The 22,706-nt window shown below is 48.9% G+C and overlaps 1 protein-coding gene across 1 annotated transcript in view; it reads left to right on the plus strand.

Annotated features, from left to right (window-relative positions):
* Nucleotides 1-14,770, plus strand: part of LOC138370538 (serine-rich adhesin for platelets-like) — a 62,568-nt gene extending 47,798 nt beyond the window's left edge. Inside the window, 2 exon segments of the mRNA XM_069334923.1 lie at nt 10,952-13,834; nt 14,571-14,770. Of these exon segments, the coding sequence (XP_069191024.1) occupies nt 10,952-13,834; nt 14,571-14,770 (3,083 nt within the window).
* The last annotated feature ends 7,936 nt before the right edge of the window (nt 14,771-22,706 follow it).

Raw genomic sequence — 22,706 nt, forward strand, 5'->3', positions numbered from 1 at the left:
AGGTAAGGTAAGGTAAAGGTAAAGTTAGGTTATGCAGGTTAAGTTAGGTAAGATAGGTAAAGTTAGGTAAGATAGGTAAGGTAAGGTAAGTTATGTTAGGATAGGTAAAGCTAGGTTTAGGAACGTTACGTTAACTAAGTAACATTGGGTGGAGAGGATAGGTTACGTAGGTTTGAACAGTGTAGTTCAGAGAACAGTTTTAGGGTAAAGCAACTAAGAAAATATGTTTTAACAGAAATGCAGGTTTGGTATGAAAAGCTGAACTAGTTACATTTTGGAGAGAAATTTTATGACTGAAGATGTCTTAAAGAATAACATGATGGAAGAAGGAGAGTTTCTTTGATGAACGAAGGTGTCTTAGAGAACAACTTTGGGAGAACGAAGGTGAATTAGAGATCACTTTGATGACTCTGAGAATAACTTTTATGTCTTAGAGAACAACTTTGGTAGCTCTGAGAAAGACTTTGTTGTCTTAGAGAATAACTTTCAGGACTTAGAGAATGTCTTTGATGAATGGAAGGTTACTTAGAGAATAACATATCATGACTGAGAATAACTTTTGATAGCTCTTAGAATAACTTGATGTCTTAGAGAATAACTTTAGATGTCTCTGAGAATAACTTTGACGTCTCTTGGAATAACTTTTGTGGACATGAGAATATCTTTGGATAACTCTGAGATTAACTTTGATAGCTCTGGGAATAACTTTTATGATTTTGAGAACATCTTTGATGTCTTGGAGAACAACATTGATGTTTAGAGAACAACTTTGATGACCAAGATTAACTTTAGATGTCTCTGAGAATAACTTTAGATATCTCTGAGAATAAGTTTGATGAACGAAGATATCTTACAGAGCAAATTTTATGTTTCGAAGAATAACTTTTTGATGACTCTGGGAATGACTTTGTTCTCTTAGAGAATAACTTTGAGGGCTTAGAGAATGTCTTTGATGAATGGAAGTGAGTTAGAGAATAACATAACATGACTGAGAATAACTTTTGATAACTCTTAGAATAACTTTGATGTCTTAGAGAATAACTTTAGATGACTTTGAGAATGTCTTTGGATAACTCTGAGATTAACTTTGATGTCTTTGAAACAACATTGACGAATTGGAGAATGTCTTTGAGAACATGAGTAGTATTTTGTTAGCTCAGAGAATAACTTTTTGATGACATAGAGAATAACTTTTATGTCTTAGAGAAGAACATTGATGGCTTAGAGAATGACTTCTGAGAACATGGGTAGTATTTGAATGCGTCTTTGATGTAATGAAAAGTAACTTTGATGTCTCGAAGATATCTTGCAGATCAACTTTGATGACAGAGATTAACTTTTGTTGTTTTAGAGATTAATTTTGATAGCTCCGAGAATAACTTTTATGCCTCTGAGATTAACTTTAATGAACGAAGATGTCTTAGAAAGTTTCTCTGATGAACGAAAGGCTACTTAGAGAATAGCATTTTGATGACTGAGATTAACTTTTTGATGACTCTGAGAATAACTTTGAGGATGCGAGTAAATTTTGAGTGTTTGAGAGTGTCTTTTGATATCTCGAAGAGTGCCCTTGAAGTCTTAAAGGATGTCTTTGATGTCTCGAAGGATGTCTTAGAGTGTAACTTTGGTATCTTTGAGTAAGTCCTTGATGTATTGAAGAGTGTCTTTGATTTCTCGAAGAGTAACTTTGGTGTAACGGAGAGCACCTTTGACTATTTTTCTTACTTAGCGACATATAATTTTAGTTACGAAAGTGTTGAAAAAGTTACATTTGACTATTTTTAGTGCTCCACAAAGTATAAATGTCAGTTAAGAACGACGATGATAGATATCTTTGACTATATTTTCTTACTTGACTATGGATAAAGTTAGTTATGAACAGTGCTGAAAAGATTCCTTTGACAATTTTTAGCTAAGCGAAAGGCTGTTTTAGTTAAGAACGGTGTTGAAAGAGATTAATCCTGACTATTTTCAGATGAGAGAAGTGATATTTCAGTTAAGAAATGACAAGGAAACATGATGAAGTAACTATTTTTAGTTGACCGATGAATACTTTTAGTTGAGCAAAAGACAAAACATGATGAACATGACTTTTTCTGATGATTGGCAGATAATTTTAGTTATGAAATGACAATGAAACATGATGAACACGGTTATTTTCTGATGACTAGGGAATAAGTTTAGTTATGAACAGTGTTGGAAAGATTCCTTTGACAATTTTTAGTTGACTGGATAATAAGTTTAGTTGAGAAATGACGAAAGTGACTATGTTTTTAGTTGATTGGTGAAAGATTTTTTTAGTTAAGGAACGTTAGATAACATGTAAGGGGAAAAACCCAGAGAACATATGGGGAACATGGCAAAGAATACATGTAAGAAAAGTTGATGAATACAGTGAACATGCTGGGAATATGAACTTACAGAGAACATGAAAACATGATAAGGAGAATAGGGAATACAAAGAATGAACAATGGACTTGTGAAGAACATGGAGAATATGACAAAGAATGTAGAAAACATGTAAGTGAAGGTGAAAAACGAAGTGATCTTGTGAGGAACATGAACTTGTAGAGGAACATGAATATTGACAAAGAACACAAAAATATGGAAGTTAGCATGAATATTGAGTATAAAAGTTGTAAAGAGAACATGTGATGAACATGAAAACATAGAAAATATGACTAGAATTTGTAGAGAAAGTAATGAGACTAAGAGAAAGATTACAGAAAAAATGGAGATACTTGTGAAAATATGAACTGAATGGGACTGTGAACATTTGAAGAACATGGAGTGAACACAGAAAACATGGACAAAATGTGAAGAACACAGCTGAATATAGAGAAAATATGCAAATACAGTATGATTATTGAAGGTTTTGATACGTTGGGGGATTGATACGTTGGGGATGAGAACGGTAAAGTAATTACTCTGATAAACAGATAGGCTGGAGAGGGACTTGATCGAAAATATTTATGTCTGATGATCTAAGGCTGAGGAAATGGAGCTTTGCTAATGCCCTGATTAATTTTACTACGTTAGAAAATAAGGTGATCTTAAATCTTAGGATGATTTAGTTGGAAATAAAGAACTTGTACAAAATGAACTAAGCTGGGGCACAAGAGTTGAAACTTGATAACTGAACTGGTTTTTATTTACTATGTCTGAAAATGTAGTTGGGTGTTTAAATCTCAGGGGGATTTGGACTGAGAGTAATGAATTTACAGGAGTGAACTTGGACAGAGGACAAGAGCTAGAGTTTTATAATTGTTTACTTCATATTTACTATGTCTGAAATACAGAGGGTAAAAATTTCAGGGAAATTGATGGGTTAAAGACTTGAGGGTGGAAGAGGGTGGGGGGGGACGAGAGCTGGAGCTCAGTAACTGACTTGATTTTATTTACGGTGTCTGAAATATGACTGTTTAAAATTTCAGGGGGATTGGACTGCTAGTAGCGAAAATGTGGTCTCTGTCAAATTTGGGTCTTTAATTGGACTCTGATTAATTTCGATCATGAACTGGACTCTGAATATTTTGGCACAAAGTAGACTCTGGCGAATTTTCGGTATAAACTGGACTCTGATGAAATAAGAGCTTAAAACTGGGCTCTGTCAAATTTTCACAGATTACAGACCACTGATGAAATTTGCTAGAAAACTGGACTCTGATGAATTTTGCTATTAAAGTAGACTCTGGCGAATTTGAGCATAAACTGGACTCTGACGAAAATTGGGTATAAAATGGACTCTGTCAAGTTTTCACAGATTACAGGACACTGATGAAATTTGCTCTCAAAGTAGACTCTGGCGAATTTCTGTTGATAATTGGACTCTGATGAAATATGAGCTTAAAACTGTCTCTGACTAATTTTGCTCTCAAAGTAGACTCTGTTCATTTTTAGGTATAAATTGGACTCTGATGAAATATGAGCTTAAAACTGTCTCTGACTAATTTTGCTCTCAAAGTAGACTCTGGCGAATTTGAGCATAAACTGGACTCTGCCGAAAATTGGGTATAAAATGGACTCTGTCAAGTTTTCACAGATTACAGGCGAAATAGCCGTAAATGGATATAAAACTAAATGTTATGGATAAGTTGTCTGTTTTCCTTAACAAAACATCTAAGACAATATTCTCTGGAAATGGTCCTTTTACAAATTCGGTCATAAACATATAAATAAACTTCTATGATTATTTGAAACTCTGAAAATAGTTGTAAGGAAATAGGAGGAGGAGAGAGAGAGAGAGGAGGGACGGTCGAGATATTATGGAGAAGATAAGATATGATAAGAGCCGACTGGCTGGCTGGGCGTAAAGTAAATAAAGGTGACGCGACAGATTGCGAGGTAAGGGGGAGGGAGGTGATGTGAGGTACGAGCTCCTGAAAACCCTGGCCCGCACAGGTGATTTTCTAAATTTACATGAAAACTATGGCTTACACAGACGGATTTTGTAAGTTGAAAACATGTAAAACATGTCGGTAGAGTTCTCCTGGAAGCCCTAAAGAGCTACATACGTTACTTGAATTTGTCCCATAAGGCCTTAACAAACTTCTAAGTCTCGGAAATTATTTTTCTCGTAAGAAATCCTTACTTCTAAAATCTGTGACTGACAAAATTTACCTGAAAACCCCCAAGCGATACACACGAATTTCCAAGAAAACAAAAATTCGTCTGTGAGTCGTACGACTCACAGGGGAATTTCCAAATTCACCTGAAACCCCCACGACTCTCAAACGAATTTTCTCCCAGAAAAAAAAAATTCGTCTGTGAGTCGTACACCCTACTACTACTCACGGCTAACACAGGGAGTGACGCCACCACCGCTAACACAGGGAGTGACGCCACCACGGCTAACACAGGGAGTGACGCCACCACCGCCAACACAAGGAGTGACGCCACCACGGCTAACACAGGGAGTGACGCCACCACGGCTAACACAGGGAGTGACGCCACCACCGCTAACACAGGGAGTGACGCCACCACCGCCAACACAGGGAGTGACGCCACCACCGCTAACACAGGGAGAGACGCCACCACGGCTAACACAGGGAGTGACGCCACCACCGCCAACACAGGGAGTGACGCCACCACCGCTAACACAGGGAGTGACGCCACCACAGCTAACACAGGGAGTGACGCCACCACCGCCAACACAGAGAGTGACGCCACCAACGCTAACACAGGGAGATACGCCAGCACGGCTAACACAGGGAGTGACGCCACCACCGCCAACACAGGGAGTGACGCCACCACCGCTAACACAGGGAGTGACGCCAACACCGCCAACACAGGGAGTGACGCCACTACCGCTAACACAGGGAGTGACGCCACCACCGCTAACACAGGGAGTGACGCCACCACCGCCAACACAGGGAGTGACGCCACCACCGTCAACACAGGGAGTGACGTCAACACCGCCAACACAGGGAGTGACGCCTATACCGCTAAAACAGTGAGTGACGCCAACACCGCCAACACAGGGAGTGACGCCCACACCGCCAACACAGGGAGTGACGCCTATACCGCCAAACCAGTGAGTGACGCTAACACCGTCAACACAGGGAGTGACGCCAACACCGCCAACATAGGGAGTGACGCCAATACCGCCAAAACAGGGAGTGACGCCAACACCGGCAAAACAGTGAGTGACGCCAACACCGCCAACACAGGGAGTGACACCAACACCGCCAACACAGGGAGTGACGCCAACACCGCTAACACAGGGAGTGACGCCACCACCGCTAACACAGGGAGTGACGCCACCACCGCCAACACAGGGAGTGACGCCACCACCGCTAACACATGGAGTGACGCCACCACCGCTAACACAGGGAGTGACGCCACCACGGCTAACACAGGGAGTGACGCCACCACGGCTAACACAGTGAGTGACGCCACCACGGCTAACACAGGGAGTGACGCCACCACCGCTAACACAGGGAGTGACGCCACCACGGCTAACACAGGGAGTGACGCCACCACCGCTAACACAGGGAGAGACGCCACCACGGCTAACACAGGGAGTGACGCCACCACCGCCAACACAGGGAGTGACGCCACCACCGCTAACACGGAGTGACGCCAACACCGCCAACACAGGGAGTGACGCCACCACCGCTAACACAGGGAGTGACGCCACCACCGCTAACACATGGAGTGACGCCACCACCGCCAACACAGGGAGTGACGCCACCACCGCCAACACAGGGAGTGACGTCAACACCGCCAACACAGGGAGTGACGCCTATACCGCCAAAACAGTGAGTGACGCCAACACCGCCAACACAGGGAGTGACGCCCACCGCCAACAGGGAGTGACGCCTATACCGCCAAAACAGTGAGTGACGCCAACACCGTCAACACAGGGAGTGACGCCAACACTGCCAACATAGGGAGTGACGCCAATACCGCCAAAACAGGGAGTGACGCCAACACCGGCAAAACAGTGAGTGACGCCAACACCGCCAACACAGGGAGTGACACCAACACCGCCAACACAGGGAGTGACGCTAACACCGCCAACACAGTGAGTGACACCAACACCTCCAAAACAGTGAGTGACGCCAACACCGGCAAAACAGTGAGTGACGCCAACACCTCCAAAACAGTGAGTGACGCCAACACCGGCAAAACAGTGAGTGACGCCAACACCGCCAACACAGGGAGTGACGCCAACACCGCCAACACAGTGAGTGACACCAACACCTCCAAAACAGTGAGTGACGCCAACACCGCCAACACAGGGAGTGACGCCAACACCGCCAACACAGGGAGTGACGCCATCACTGCCAACACAGGGAGTGACGCCAACACCGTCAACATAGGGAGTGACGCCACCACCGTCAACACAGGGAGTGACGCCAACACCGCCAACACAGGGAGTGACGCCAACACCGCCAACATAGGGAGTGACGCCACCACGGCTAACACAGAGAGTGACGCCACCACCGCTAACACAGGGAGAGACGCCACCACCGCTAACACAGGGAGTGACGCCACCACCGCTAACACAGGGAGTGACGCCACCACGGCTAACACAGTGAGTGACGCCACCACGGCTAACACAAGGAGTGACGCCACCACCGCTAACACAGGGAGTGACGCCACCACGGCTAACACAGGGAGTGACGCCACCACCGCCAACACAAGGAGTGACGCCACCACGGCTAACACAGGGAGTGACGCCACCACGGCTAACACAGGGAGTGACGCCACCACCGCTAACACAGGGAGTGACTCCACCACCGCCATCACAGGGAGTGACGCCACCACCGCTAACACAGGGAGAGACGCAACCACGGCTAACACAGGGAGTGACGCCACCACCGCCAACACAGGGAGTGACGCCACCACCGCTAACACAGGGAGTGACGCCACCACAGCTAACACAGGGAGTGACGCCACCACCGCCAACACAGGGAGTGACGCCACCACCGCTAACACAGGGAGAGACGCCACCACGGCTAACACAGGGAGTGACGCCACCACGGCTAACACAGGGAGTGACGCCACCACCGCTAACACAGGGAGTGACGCCACCACCGCCAACACAGGGAGTGACGCCACCACCGCTAACACAGGGAGAGACGCCACCACGGCTAACACAGGGAGTGACGCCACCACCGCCAACACAGGGAGTGACGCCACCACCGCTAACACAGGGAGTGACGCCACCACAGCTAACACAGGGAGTGACGCCACCACCGCCAACACAGAGAGTGACGCCACCAACGCTAACACAGGGAGATACGCCAGCACGGCTAACACAGGGAGTGACGCCACCACCGCCAACACAGGGAGTGACGCCACCACCGCTAACACAGGGAGTGACGCCAACACCGCCAACACAGGGAGTGACGCCACTACCGCTAACACAGGGAGTGACGCCACCACCGCTAACACAGGGAGTGACGCCACCACCGCCAACACAGGGAGTGACGCCACCACCGTCAACACAGGGAGTGACGTCAACACCGCCAACACAGGGAGTGACGCCTATACCGCTAAAACAGTGAGTGACGCCAACACCGCCAACACAGGGAGTGACGCCCACACCGCCAACACAGGGAGTGACGCCTATACCGCCAAACCAGTGAGTGACGCTAACACCGTCAACACAGGGAGTGACGCCAACACCGCCAACATAGGGAGTGACGCCAATACCGCCAAAACAGGGAGTGACGCCAACACCGGCAAAACAGTGAGTGACGCCAACACCGCCAACACAGGGAGTGACACCAACACCGCCAACACAGGGAGTGACGCCAACACCGCTAACACAGGGAGTGACGCCACCACCGCTAACACAGGGAGTGACGCCACCACCGCCAACACAGGGAGTGACGCCACCACCGCTAACACATGGAGTGACGCCACCACCGCTAACACAGGGAGTGACGCCACCACGGCTAACACAGGGAGTGACGCCACCACGGCTAACACAGTGAGTGACGCCACCACGGCTAACACAGGGAGTGACGCCACCACCGCTAACACAGGGAGTGACGCCACCACGGCTAACACAGGGAGTGACGCCACCACCGCTAACACAGGGAGAGACGCCACCACGGCTAACACAGGGAGTGACGCCACCACCGCCAACACAGGGAGTGACGCCACCACCGCTAACACAGGGAGTGACGCCAACACCGCCAACACAGGGAGTGACGCCACCACCGCTAACACAGGGAGTGACGCCACCACCGCTAACACATGGAGTGACGCCACCACCGCCAACACAGGGAGTGACGCCACCACCGCCAACACAGGGAGTGACGTCAACACCGCCAACACAGGGAGTGACGCCTATACCGCCAAAACAGTGAGTGACGCCAACACCGCCAACACAGGGAGTGACGCCCACCGCCAACAGGGAGTGACGCCTATACCGCCAAAACAGTGAGTGACGCCAACACCGTCAACACAGGGAGTGACGCCAACACTGCCAACATAGGGAGTGACGCCAATACCGCCAAAACAGGGAGTGACGCCAACACCGGCAAAACAGTGAGTGACGCCAACACCGCCAACACAGGGAGTGACACCAACACCGCCAACACAGGGAGTGACGCTAACACCGCCAACACAGTGAGTGACACCAACACCTCCAAAACAGTGAGTGACGCCAACACCGGCAAAACAGTGAGTGACGCCAACACCTCCAAAACAGTGAGTGACGCCAACACCGGCAAAACAGTGAGTGACGCCAACACCGCCAACACAGGGAGTGACGCCAACACCGCCAACACAGTGAGTGACACCAACACCTCCAAAACAGTGAGTGACGCCAACACCGCCAACACAGGGAGTGACGCCAACACCGCCAACACAGGGAGTGACGCCATCACTGCCAACACAGGGAGTGACGCCAACACCGTCAACATAGGGAGTGACGCCACCACCGTCAACACAGGGAGTGACGCCAACACCGCCAACACAGGGAGTGACGCCAACACCGCCAACATAGGGAGTGACGCCACCACGGCTAACACAGAGAGTGACGCCACCACCGCTAACACAGGGAGAGACGCCACCACCGCTAACACAGGGAGTGACGCCACCACCGCTAACACAGGGAGTGACGCCACCACGGCTAACACAGTGAGTGACGCCACCACGGCTAACACAAGGAGTGACGCCACCACCGCTAACACAGGGAGTGACGCCACCACGGCTAACACAGGGAGTGACGCCACCACCGCCAACACAAGGAGTGACGCCACCACGGCTAACACAGGGAGTGACGCCACCACGGCTAACACAGGGAGTGACGCCACCACCGCTAACACAGGGAGTGACTCCACCACCGCCAACACAGGGAGTGACGCCACCACCGCTAACACAGGGAGAGACGCAACCACGGCTAACACAGGGAGTGACGCCACCACCGCCAACACAGGGAGTGACGCCACCACCGCTAACACAGGGAGTGACGCCACCACAGCTAACACAGGGAGTGACGCCACCACCGCCAACACAGGGAGTGACGCCACCACCGCTAACACAGGGAGAGACGCCACCACGGCTAACACAGGGAGTGACGCCACCACCGCCAACACAGGGAGTGACGCCACCACCGCTAACACAGGGAGTGACGCCAACACCGCCAACACAGGGAGTGACGCCACCACCGCTAACACAGGGAGTGACGCCACCACCGCTAACACAGGGAGTGACGCCACCACCGCCAACACAGGGAGTGACGCCACCACCGTCAACACAGGGAGTGACGTCAACACCGCCAACACAGGGAGTGACGCCTATACCGCCAAAACAGTGAGTGACGCCAACACCGCCAACACAGGGAGTGACGCCCACACCGCCAACACAGGGAGTGACGCCTATACCGCCAAACCAGTGAGTGACGCCAACACCGTCAACACAGGGAGTGACGCCAACACCGCCAACATAGGGAGTGACGCCAATACCGCCAAAACAGGGAGTGACGCCAACACCGGCAAAACAGTGAGTGACGCCAACACCGCCAACACAGGGAGTGACACCAACACCGCCAACACAGGGAGTGACGCCAACACCGCCAACACAGTGAGTGACACCAACACCTCCAAAACAGTGAGTGACGCCAACACCGGCAAAACAGTGAGTGACGCCAACACCTCCAAAACAGTCAGTGACGCCAACACCGGCAAAACAGTGAGTGACGCCAACACCGCCAACACAGGGAGTGACGCCAACACCGCCAACACAGTGAGTGACACCAACACCTCCAAAACAGTGAGTGACGCCAACACCGCCAACCCAGGGAGTGACGCCAACACCGCCAACACAGGGAGTGACGCCATCACTGCCAACACAGGGAGTGACGCCAACACCGTCAACATTGGGAGTGACGCCACCACCGTCAACACAGGGAGTGACGCCAAAACCGCCAACACAGGGAGTGACGCCAACACCGCCAACATAGGGAGTGACGCCAACACCGCCAACACAGGGAGTGACGCCGACACCGCCAACACAGGGAGTGACGCCAACACCGCCAAAACAGTGAGTGACGCCAACACCGCCAACACAGGGAGTGACGCCAACACCACGAACACAGGGAGTGACGCCAACACCGCCAACACAGGGAGTGACGCCTATACCGCCAACACAGAGAGTGACGCCACCACCGTCAACACAGGGAGTGACGCCAACACCGCCAACACAGGGAGTGACGCCAACACCGGCAACACAGGGAGTGACGCCAACACCGCCAAAACAGTGAGTGACGTCAACACCGCCAACACAGGGAGTGACGCCAACACCGCCAACACAGGGAGTGACGCCAACACCGCCAACACAGGGAGTGACGCCTATACCGCCAACACAGAGAGTGACGCCACCACCGTCAACACAGGGAGTGACGCCAACACCGTCAACATAGGGAGTGAAGCCACCACCGTCAACACAGGGAGTGACGCCAACACCGGCAAAACAGTGAGTGACGCCAACACCGCCAACACAGGGAGTGACGCCAACACCGCCAAAACAGTGAGTGACGTCAACACCGCCAACACAGGGAGTGACGCCAACACCACGAACACAGGGAGTGACGCCAACACCGCCAAAACAGTGAGTGACGCCAACACCGCCAACTCAGGGAGTGACGCCAACACCGCCAACTCAGGGAGTGACGCCAACACCACCAACACAGGGAGTGACGCCAACACCGCCAACACAGGGAGTGACGCCAACACCGTCAACACAGGGAGTGACGCCAACACCGCCAACATAGGGAGTGACGATAACACCGCCAACATAGGGAGTGACGCCAACACAGGGAGTGACGCCAACACCGCCAACATAGGGAGTGACGCCAACACCGCCAACACAGGGAGTGACGCCGACACCGCCAACACAGGGAGTGACGCCAACACCGCCAAAACAGAGAGTGACGCCAACACCGCCAACACAGGAAGTGACGCTAACACCGCCAACATAGGGAGTGACGCCCACATAGTTAGTGACGCCAACATAGGGAGTGACGCCAACATAGGGAGTGACGCTAACATAGGGAGTTGCGTCAACACCGCCAACACAGGGAGTGACGCCAACACAGGAAGTGACGCAAACACCGCCAACACAGGGAGTGACGCCAACACCGCCAACATAGGGAGTGACGCTTACACAGGGAGTGACGCCAACACTGCCAACATAGGGAGTGACGCTAACATAGGGAGTGACGCCAACACCGACAACATAGGGAGTGACGCTAACACAGGGAGTGACGCCAACACCGCCAACATAGGGCGTGACGCCAACACCGCCAATATAGGGAGTGACGCCAACACCGCCAACATAGGGAGTGACGCTTACACAGGGAGTGACGCCAACACCGCCAACATAGGGAGTGACGCTTACACAGGGAGTGACGCCAACACTGCCAACATAGGGAGTGACGCTAACATAGGGAGTGACGCCAACACCGCCAACATAGGGAGTGACGCTAACATAGGGAGTTACGCCAACACCGCCAACATTGGGAGTGACGCCAACACCGCCAATATAGGGAGTGACGCCAACACCGCCAACACAGGGAGTGACGCCAACATAGGGAGTGACGCCAACACCGCCAACACAGGGAGTGACGCCAACACCGTCAACATAGGGAGTGACGCCACCACCGTCAACACAGGGAGTGACGCCAACACCGGCAAAACAGTGAGTGACGCCAACACCGGCAAAACAGTGAGTGACGCCAACACCGCCAACACAGTGAGTGACGCCAACACCACGAACACATGGAGTGACGCCAACACCGCCAAAACAGTGAGTGACGCCAACACCGCCAACTCAGGGAGTGACGCCAACACCACCAACACAGGGAATGACGCCAACACCGCCAAAACAGTGAGTGACGCCAACACCGCCAACACAGGGAGTGACGCCAACACCGCCAACATAGGAAGTGACGCCAAAACCGCCAACATAGGGAGTGACGCCAACACCGCCAACATAGGGAGTGACGCCAACACCGCCAACATAGGGAGTGACGCCAACACCGCCAACACAGGGAGTGACGCCAACACCGCCAACATAGGGAGTGACGCCAACACCGCCAACACAGGGAGTGACGCCGACACCGCCAACACAGGGAGTGACGCCAACACCGCCAAAACAGTGAGTGACGCCAACACCGCCAACACAGGAAGTGACGCTAACACCGCCAACATAGGGAGTGACGCCCACATAGGGAGTGACGCCAACATAGGGAGTGACGCCAACATAGGGAGTGACGCTAACATAGGGAGTGGCGTCAACACCGCCAACACAGGGAGTGACGCCAACACCGCCAACACAGGAAGTGACGCAAACACCGCCAACACAGGGAGTGACGCCAACACCGCCAACATAGGGAGTGACGCTTACACAGGGAGTGACGCCAACACTGCCAACATAGGGAGTGACGCTAACATAGGGAGTGACGCCAACATAGTGAGTGACGCTAACACAGGGAGTGACGCCAACACCGCCAACATAGGGAGTGACGCTAACATAGGGAGTTACGCCAACACCGCCAACATTGGGAGTGACGCCAACACCGCCAACATAGGGAGTGACGCCAACATAGGGAGTGACGCCAACACCGCCAACACAGGGAGTGACGCCAATATAGGGAGTGACGTCAACACCGCCAACACAAGGAGTGACGCCAACACCGCCAACACAGGGAGTGACGCCAACACAGGGAGTGACGCCAACACAAGGAGTGACGCCAACACAGGGAGTGACGCCAACACAGGGAGTGACGCCAACACAGGGAGTGACGCCAACACAGGGAGTGACGCCAACACAGGGAGTGTCGCCAACACAGGGAGTGTCGCCAACATAGGGAGTGACGCCAACACAGGGAGTGACGCCAACACAGGGAGTGACGCCAACACAGGGAGTGACGCCAACACAGGGAGTGACGCCAACACAGGGAGTGACGCCAACACAGGGAGTGACGCCAACACAGGGAGTGTCGCCAACACAGGGAGTGTCGCCAACACAGGGAGTGTCGCCAACACAGGGAGTGACGCCAACACAGGGAGTGACGCCAACACAGGGAGTGACGCCAACACAGGGAGTGACGCCAACACAGGGAGTACATTAGTGTCACAGTCCAGCACACAGTGGTGCGCCGGGAGGCTCGTGTCTGACTGTCAGGAGTAATGGGGTCTCGGGAGATGTTGCCGGCTCTGTCTGTCTCTCTACCTCTGTTTTGTATAATAATAAAATTATAATAGAAATATGTTTGAAATCAACACAAAATGTTCAGTTTTCACTCAAATTACATTATTTATCTTGTGATTATTAAATATCAAGTGACACCAGGTATGACATGTATGTATGTGATGGGTGCATGTATCTAGACCCCGGGAGGGGGGGGGGGAGGAGCGTGGCAACCTTAGCTAGTGCAACAGCAGGGAAAATTTCTCAAACATTAAACTGGTAGATGATAGTGATCTGGGTTCATACTGACACAGAGAACATGATAAAACATGATAATCAGTTTTGGAGAATAGAGGTAAAATGTTGGGCAAAAATAATATAAACAAAAAATAGAGATACTAGTGTACTTGCAACAGGGTGGAAGCAGACCAATACGGACTGCATGGGTTGCATTGCGGAAGCACAAAGGGCTGGCATGCAAGACACAACGAGGTCAATGACATCATCAAGAGAAGCCACGTCAGTAGATTATTTGGAGACAGATAGAGCCACCTATGTATGTAGATCAGATAAGAAAATCAGAAGCGGGGAGCCACATAGTGCCACTCCATATTAGGTCACCCAAGGTGTGAGTGGTAGCAGTCGAAAAAACAGTGAAGATAGGTATCTATTATGTGCCACTATGATCATGTTCATTTACAGTAAAGTAGCTGCCTATGAAGGGTAATCAGATAAGAAAATCAGAGGCGGGGTGCCACTTAGAGCCACCCCATATTAGGTCGCCCAAGGTGTGGGGCAGCAACAATCGTAAAATAGTGAAGATAGGTATCTATTATGTGTCGCTATGTTCATGCTCATGTTCATTTATACAGAAAAGTATGACAGTATATTTGTATAATAAACACTCAGGTGAGCGGTAGTTACCCCCCCCCCCCCACCTCCCCCTATGGGACAGGTGTAAAAACAGGATCCTCGCAGTAGGGGCGGTCCCCCCTCACCAGCCCTCCTCATACTTGATGACCTTGAGTGTACCGTAAGAGGGACCAGCCTCCCTTAGTTGTTTTTAAGTTGGATATATTTTAAGCCTCTATACTTAAAGAAGGAGAAAAAGAAATAATCCTGATGATTTATAGATTATATTATCAAAGTACATAGGGTTAAACATAGTCGTATTGTAGGTCATCTCCCCCCACATAATATTTATTAACAAGACCTCTCCTTCTCGCCCACAAGTCCGTTGTGGGGTCTTCCTCCCCCTCCTCCTCCTCCTCCTGGGACGAAGATGATGACTCATCATCTCCCAGAGAGTGAATGGGATGTAGTGCGCCTCCCTCAGGTGACTGACTGCTGACGTCATAGGGTTCACTCTCGCTGGTGGGGTGTTGTCCTTCCTCTCCTTGTGGTTCAATGACGTCACCACCTTCACTCTCGGTGGACATTCCTTGGGCTGAGGTGTTGGGGTGGGGCTCGGATGGTATGTCTGGGTGACCATACGCTAGGCTAGTGTATTTATTTAGGTAAAAGCGCTTATCATCAAATGCACTTAAACCCCTCTTAGTTTTGAATGTGGTTGCCATCTGCCCCCCTATGTTTCTTATTTGTGAGTAATTAAAAGTATTTACTACACCATTACTGTGAAGGGTCTCTTTAAAGTGGTTATGTGTTAAAGATCTTTGCACAGCTCGGGGAATACCCTTAGCGGTGATGGAATTTTTATTGTCAAGCAAAAGCACACTATACATTTTGGGCTTGAGTGCCACAACTTCAAGGATGTGTTTATCTGACACCTCTGACTTTAACAGCCCTAAAACACCCTTTTTAGAAGGATCATACAAGGGGTGAGTTTCAGGAAAATTACTCGTATCCATCCACAAACTAAGGGGTTCTTTCCCCATCTCATTAAAGACATCTTCAGCTAGTAAGGTGAAAATGAAACTGTCTGTATCACTATTGTGACGGTAACGCGTTGGTGTTCGGCTGTTTAAGGCTAGGGGTATGGCCTCGTCACATAGTTATAAAAAAAAATAGAAAACTGGAACTTCGTCTGTGGTAAGGTAAGGAGAAGACACACAAAACACAAGTAAACTTTAACAATGAAATTTTAATTACGTTAAATAAATCAAAACATGAAAATAATGCACAAACAAATTCTTATAATAAAATCAATGAATCAAAATAATAAGAATACTTACATGACACAATGAAAGTTACGTTAAGGCAAAATAATAAGAAGTGCAACACAAAGGTTAAGTGGGAGGTGCTGGAATATTGGCTTAAAGCCACCACCTCTCTCAGTACACTCTAGAGTCTAGCTGGGAGGAGTGCTGGCTACGAAAGCACGGAACATTCTGAAGACTGATGTTGGGGCGACCCCAGACATCGGGTAGTATTGGGGGGCGAGTGCAGGTGCAGCCAGACCGGCGACCAATCAGCGGAGCCGTAGCGATCAACGGGTAGTTTGGTGATTTGGGTCCGAACAGGTGGCGGGCTGCATACGTTTCTGCTCACCCTGGCAAGCCTTGCTGGTGCTGGTGTTGTTGTCGTTGTTGGACATTTCTTCCATAGTCTTTTTATATAATTGTGAAGACGTAATTTTGGAGGGAAGAGCAGGCTCAATCTCTTGAAGGAGATTATCGTCACAACTCTCCCCCGAAGCCTGCGGTTCTGGAAGAAGTACGTCGTTATGTGGTGGAGTATTAGATGGAGTTGCTTCTACTTCATAAACTCTGGAGAGATCATGGGCTAAGATGTTGTCAGACTCTTGGTATAGCGTGTCTCCAGGTTGAATTTCTGCAGTTAACAAGCCCATAGTAGAAGACGTTGAGATGAGAAGTGGGCGTGCTGCAGGAGGTGTAGGGTGGTGTGGTCCGTATTGATGGTGGACCGAGCACTTTTCAGGTGTGGAGTGAAGTGCTGAAGCTTCAGGATGAGGAAGAGTAGCTCCTTGCCAATTGTTCCATCGTTCCTTGTAGCAGTAGTCGCTGACAGGTGTATTCTTCTCGCCTCGTTGCTGCATCACGACACCACCATCGTCGGTACCATTGGCGTCGACATGGAGGATGTAGGGCTTATCTGACGAGGTGAGAGTGGAATTAGAAGAGGGCATAGGAGCACGAGTATTATCCTGAAAGCATTTGGGAAGATCATTAAGGATTTTGGAATTAGAAAGCGCCGACTCCTTGTCAGTGCTTTCGGGAGAAGAAGCTGGGATGGTCTCACTGTGGATGTAGGGTTCTGTGAAGGTAGAACAATTAATCAAGACAGTGGGAGGAGTACCATTATATTGCTTCAGGAGGTTGACGTGGCACAGCTGGGTCTTCCGCCGCCTATCTGGAGTCTCTATGACGTATGTGTTGTTGTTTCTGCACTCTTTGACGCAGTAGGGTCCTGAAAATCTGTTTTGTAAAGGTGAACCTGGGATAGGGAAATAAGCAAGGACGAAGTCTCCCGGCTTGAATTTTCTTACTTTGCTGGTCTGGTCGTAATGAGTCTTCATTCTCACCTGGGCTTTCAATAGATTATCATGGGCAAAGCGGTGGACTCTCTCTAGAATGTGTTGAAGGTTTTGAAGAAACTGGGGCACATTCTGATGCTCACTGAAGGTGGCATCTCTGAGAGAGTCTTTGAAAGCCTTAAGGGGAGTACGGCACTTACGGCCGTAGAGCATCTCATAAGGAGATACTCCTAGGGACTCATTGGGGAGACTTCTGAAAATACACATTATTAGGTCAATCTGCTTATCCCAATCCTTTGAGGTTTCACTACAAAACTTTTTCAAGAGTGCTTTGATGGTCTGATGACTACGTTCAAGAGAACCCTGTGAAGCAGGATGATAGGGGCTGGACAATACCTGTTTGATGTTGAACTCCTCCAGTGTCCTTTTGAAGAGATCACTGGTGAAGTTGGTGCCACAGTCACTTTGAATCTCCCTGGGAAATCCGTATTGAGTGAAGATCTTCAGTAGATGTTTGATAACCGTAGCAGCCGTGATGTTCTTCACTGGAACTGCTATGGGAAATCTGGTGGTAGGACACAGGATGGTTAGGATGTAGGCGTTACCTGAACTGGTCCGAGGTAAAGGACCAACACAGTCTATTATGAGTCTGTGGAAAGGTTCCGCAGGCACCTGTATGGGAATCAGTGGTGCTCTGGGAATGGAGACGTTCGGTTTGCCTGCCATCTGACATGTATGACACTGTTTTACGTACTGTTTGACGTTGTTTACCATACCTGGCCAGTAGTAGTCTTGGCGAATCCCATGGTAAGTCTTGTTGAAGCCGTAGTGGGAGAATGCTCCGTGGGCCAGGTGTAGAATAGTGGGCCGCAGGCTGGTGGGAATCACAAGTTGTTCGGTGTTGGCCCAATCGTCCTCCTCCTTCAGTTTACTGGGTCTATATCTGCGGTAGAGCAAGTCGTTCTCTAGGAAGAACCCAGGAATACTGTCGGGTTGAGTCTCAGCCTGGAAAAACAATGGTGTTAAAGTAAGATCTTCCCTCTGCAACTTACGGAACTCCAACTTGGTCAGATGCGGGGGTAGTTTCTGAGGGTCTTGAGGGACAGCGGTAGCAGTAGAGTCAGCTGGCTGTGGACGTGCGGCTTGTGCACGGGTGGTCACGAGAACCGGAGGAGAAACTTCATCACTCTCTTGAACCTCTGCTGGAACATACTCGAGAATAGGATTACTTGGCACAGAGTTACACACCTGGGGTTTGTCCATGACGATCAGGTTGGTCGGTTGCAGGTCTTCTGCCAAGTCGTTGCCTAGGAGAAGTTGCACTCCAGGCATGGGAAAAGGCTTTTCCCTGACGGCGACTTGGACTTCCCCGTTCACGTAGGGACAATTCAGGTGGACTCTGGCGAGAGGGTATGGAGTGGTAGCAGTGAGGTCAGTGATGAAGACTGTTTCCCCGGTGTAGACTATGTTGGGCACAGCCGACTTCAAGATGATCGATTGTAGAGCCGCTGTGTCCCTCAAGATCTTCAATTTGAAACGTCCCTCCGGATTTGAACCGTTGGCAGAGACAGTTCCAGTATACAGGTGGTTACTGAAAAGAGAAAGATCATTAACATCAACACCAACATTCATCACAGGCTTACCGGACTTAGGAGGAGTTGGTTTGGGTCGTTGTTGGTCAGTGGTTCCCTTGTATTGAGACTTACCACACTTGTCTATGGTATGTCCATAGAGTCTACAATACTTGCAGTACAGTTGTGAACCAGCTTGATCGGGGCTCACCTTCTCGTAACTGTACCACGACTTCTTACTGGAGGATGGTTCAGGTGTCAGCCGGTGGATGAGGCTGTAAGTGTCAGCCGACTTAGCACACTTCAGGTAGTCGGTTTCTTCTTTATCTGCTAAGTAGAGGCGGACAGGAGGCGGCACACGTCTCAAGAATTCTTCAACAAGCATCAGGTTGACGAGTTCTGTAAAAGTAGAGACATGTGCTGCTTCCAGCCATTTCATGAAATACCTCCGTTTCGTGTTAGCAAACTCGAGGAAGGTAGTGGTACTTGCCTTCAGGTGGTCACGGAATTTCCTTCTATAACTTTCAGTAGAGAGGAGGTAGGCGTCCAACACTGCTTGTTTCAGAGTGTAGTAGTCATTCTCAGACGCCAAAGTACTGAGTGTGACTGCAGCTCTACCTGTAAGATGGACTCTGAGAAGTGTGGCCCATTGGTCGACAGGCCAACTGAGTTGATTAGCAAGGGTTTCAAAGGTGGTAAAGAACACATCAACTTCTGCTTCTACAAAGGATGGCATTAACTTACTTGCATGTGATATATTAAAACTGACGGGAAGATTGGCAGTAGCTTGTTGGCGTTGAGTGAAGTGTGAAGTTTCCAAGGCGATTTCACGTTGACGACACTCTAGAGCCAGAGTCGCTTGTTGTTTGTCATGTTCGCGTTGCATCTCCAACTCTCGTCGTTTGGTTTCAAGCTGTACTCGTTCCCGCTCCTGGAGTGTTTCAAGCTGTACTCGTTCCCGCTCCTGGAGTAGGGCAACCTCACGTTCCTGGAGGGCGAGTCCGCGTTCTTGTTCTTCTCTTCGTATGGCAGCTGCTCGTTCTTGTTGTTCGAGGGCTTCCCTTTGCTGCTCACGTTCAATCTTGGCCAGCTCTAGTTTGAGTTTCAGCGTTGCCAAATCAGTTTTATCTGCAATATAGTAAGTTTCATGAGTTTCAGAGTCTATCTTACCTTGCTCTAAATAGTAATCCAGCAACAGGTTGTGTAGGTCATTTTTGTTGGCTTGGTAGGGAACTTCTAGTTGATACTCATGTGCAAGAGTTTGTAGTTCAGTCCTCTTGGCACGACTCAAAGTCCCTATTTCACCTGCTGGATTTGTACGGAAAGCTTGGAGACGAAACATGGTGAAATTAGCAAATAAAGGTACACGAATGTTCAATAATGAAATGTCAGAAACAGGACAACGTGGCAACTGGTACCTATCCTGTGTGATCTTTAACAATTAACGTTAAGTGAAAGATATTAAATGATTAAATTAAATCAAGGGCGCAGGAAATCTTGTACCCGGTACTCATGTAAGAGAATAAGGGCAAGAAAATCCTACTAACAAATGAAACAAAGTTTCGAAAACAAATGAAACAGTTAAATGCTTCAAAAGTAAAATTGGTAGTCCAAGGATGTAGGCATACCTTGCCAAGTCTCTATAGGACATAAAGCAAGTTTTTCCTACTGAATTTAATATGATACTTACAGAATTAGCGAACTTTTGTGCTCTGAAAAAATAAGCTAATTCCCTACCGTTGTATGTATCATCATCTCTGACTGACGTGTAGGGGTGCGAGGTGTCAACTGGTGACGAGAACTGCTGCTGAGGTCCCAATTCAGCAACTAAAGTTCGAGCTAGAGGAACTATGGCCCTCTTTGTCCTCCTACAGTCAGATTGCAGAAGATTGGGTACTCTTGACCCGGGGCAGACCACAGTACCAGGGTACCAATATGATGATCTGTCAGAATGAGAAATATTCAAGGGACATAGATGGTAAATACGAGTAATAACAAGGAGGGAGAGATGACCAATTAAGAGTATGACTGAGGCCTACAGTCACCACGTAATCCAAAGTTGTCTCACCTTCACTATATGTTACTCTCGTAATGCACAATACACCGCACCTTATAAAAAATGAAATTGAATGAAAAATAGTAAAGCTACGTTAACAGAGTTAAATACGCTTACCATAAATTACCACTTGGCACCAGTACCTGAGTGAAGCTCCTAGGACAGGCCCCCATATAACTTGTGACGGTAACGCGTTGGTGTTCGGCTGTTTAAGGCTAGGGGTATGGCCTCGTCACATAGTTATAAAAAAAAATAGAAAAACTGGAACTTCGTCTGTGGTAAGGTAAGGAGAAGACACACAAAACACAAGTAAAACTTTAACAATGAAATTTTAATTACGTTAAATAAATCAAAACATGAAAATAATGCACAAACAAATTCTTATAATAAAATCAATGAATCAAAATAATAAGAATACTTAAATGACAAAATGAAAAGTTACGTTAAGGCAAAATAACAAGAAGTGCAACACAAAAGTTAAGTGGGAGGTGCTGGAATATTGGCTTAAAGCCACCACCTCTCTCAGTACACTCTAGAGTCTAGCTGGGAGGAGTGCTGGCTACGAAAGCACGGAACATTCTGAAGACTGATGTTGGGGCGACCCCAGACATCGGGTAGTATTGGGGGGCGAGTGCAGGTGCAGCCAGACCGGCGACCAATCAGCGGAGCCGTAGCGATCAACGGGTAGTTTGGTGATTTGGGTCCGAACAGGTGGCGGGCTGCATACGTTTCTGCTCACCCTGGCAAGCCTTGCTGGTGCTGGTGTTGTTGTCGTTGTTGGACATTTCTTCCATAGTCTTTTTATATAATTGTGAAGACGTAATTTTGGAGGGAAGAGCAGGCTCAATCTCTTGAAGGAGATTATCGTCACACTATACACCAGTTGTGCCCTATCTGAATAGTGGTTCTTAAGTACCCTGTACCAAAAATGGTACAAGCTGTATTTTGCTAGCTCAAGAATCTGGAACCCAATGTAATTAGGATGAGTAATTTTAATGAATGGTCTGGAACTGACAGACAATAATTTATTGTCGCCTAAATGCACCATTCGTTTAAAGCGGGGATTCTTCACCTCTCGTAAAAAGGCCCTAGCTGAAGTCACTAGTTTGGTGTCAATGGCATAACGAGCTGGATTCAGTAGCGTTTTACCAAAAACACTGTTCGTCAGTAATTTGAAGAGTGTTTTCCTATCATTACTGCTGGAGGCATTTCTATTGTTAACGTTGGTGTTAACAAATTCTGCCATAAAATCTGACTGGTGGAACTCGTAAATTGCATGTATTGTTTCCACTTCAAGTCCTATCTCAATAAATAGTTGTAAAAGGTGAAGAGATATGAAATAATGTTTTTTGGGGAGATGATCTCCAACCAGTTTGATGTTTTTTGGGGGGAGGTGTGTGATGTTATTTGTTTCCAGAAGTCCCCTACTAAATGGTGAGATATCCTCCATACTTATTCCCCTATGGTGTAA

Source organism: Procambarus clarkii, chromosome 32 (assembly GCF_040958095.1).
Source record: "Procambarus clarkii isolate CNS0578487 chromosome 32, FALCON_Pclarkii_2.0, whole genome shotgun sequence".
Lineage (NCBI taxonomy): Eukaryota > Metazoa > Arthropoda > Malacostraca > Decapoda > Cambaridae > Procambarus > Procambarus clarkii.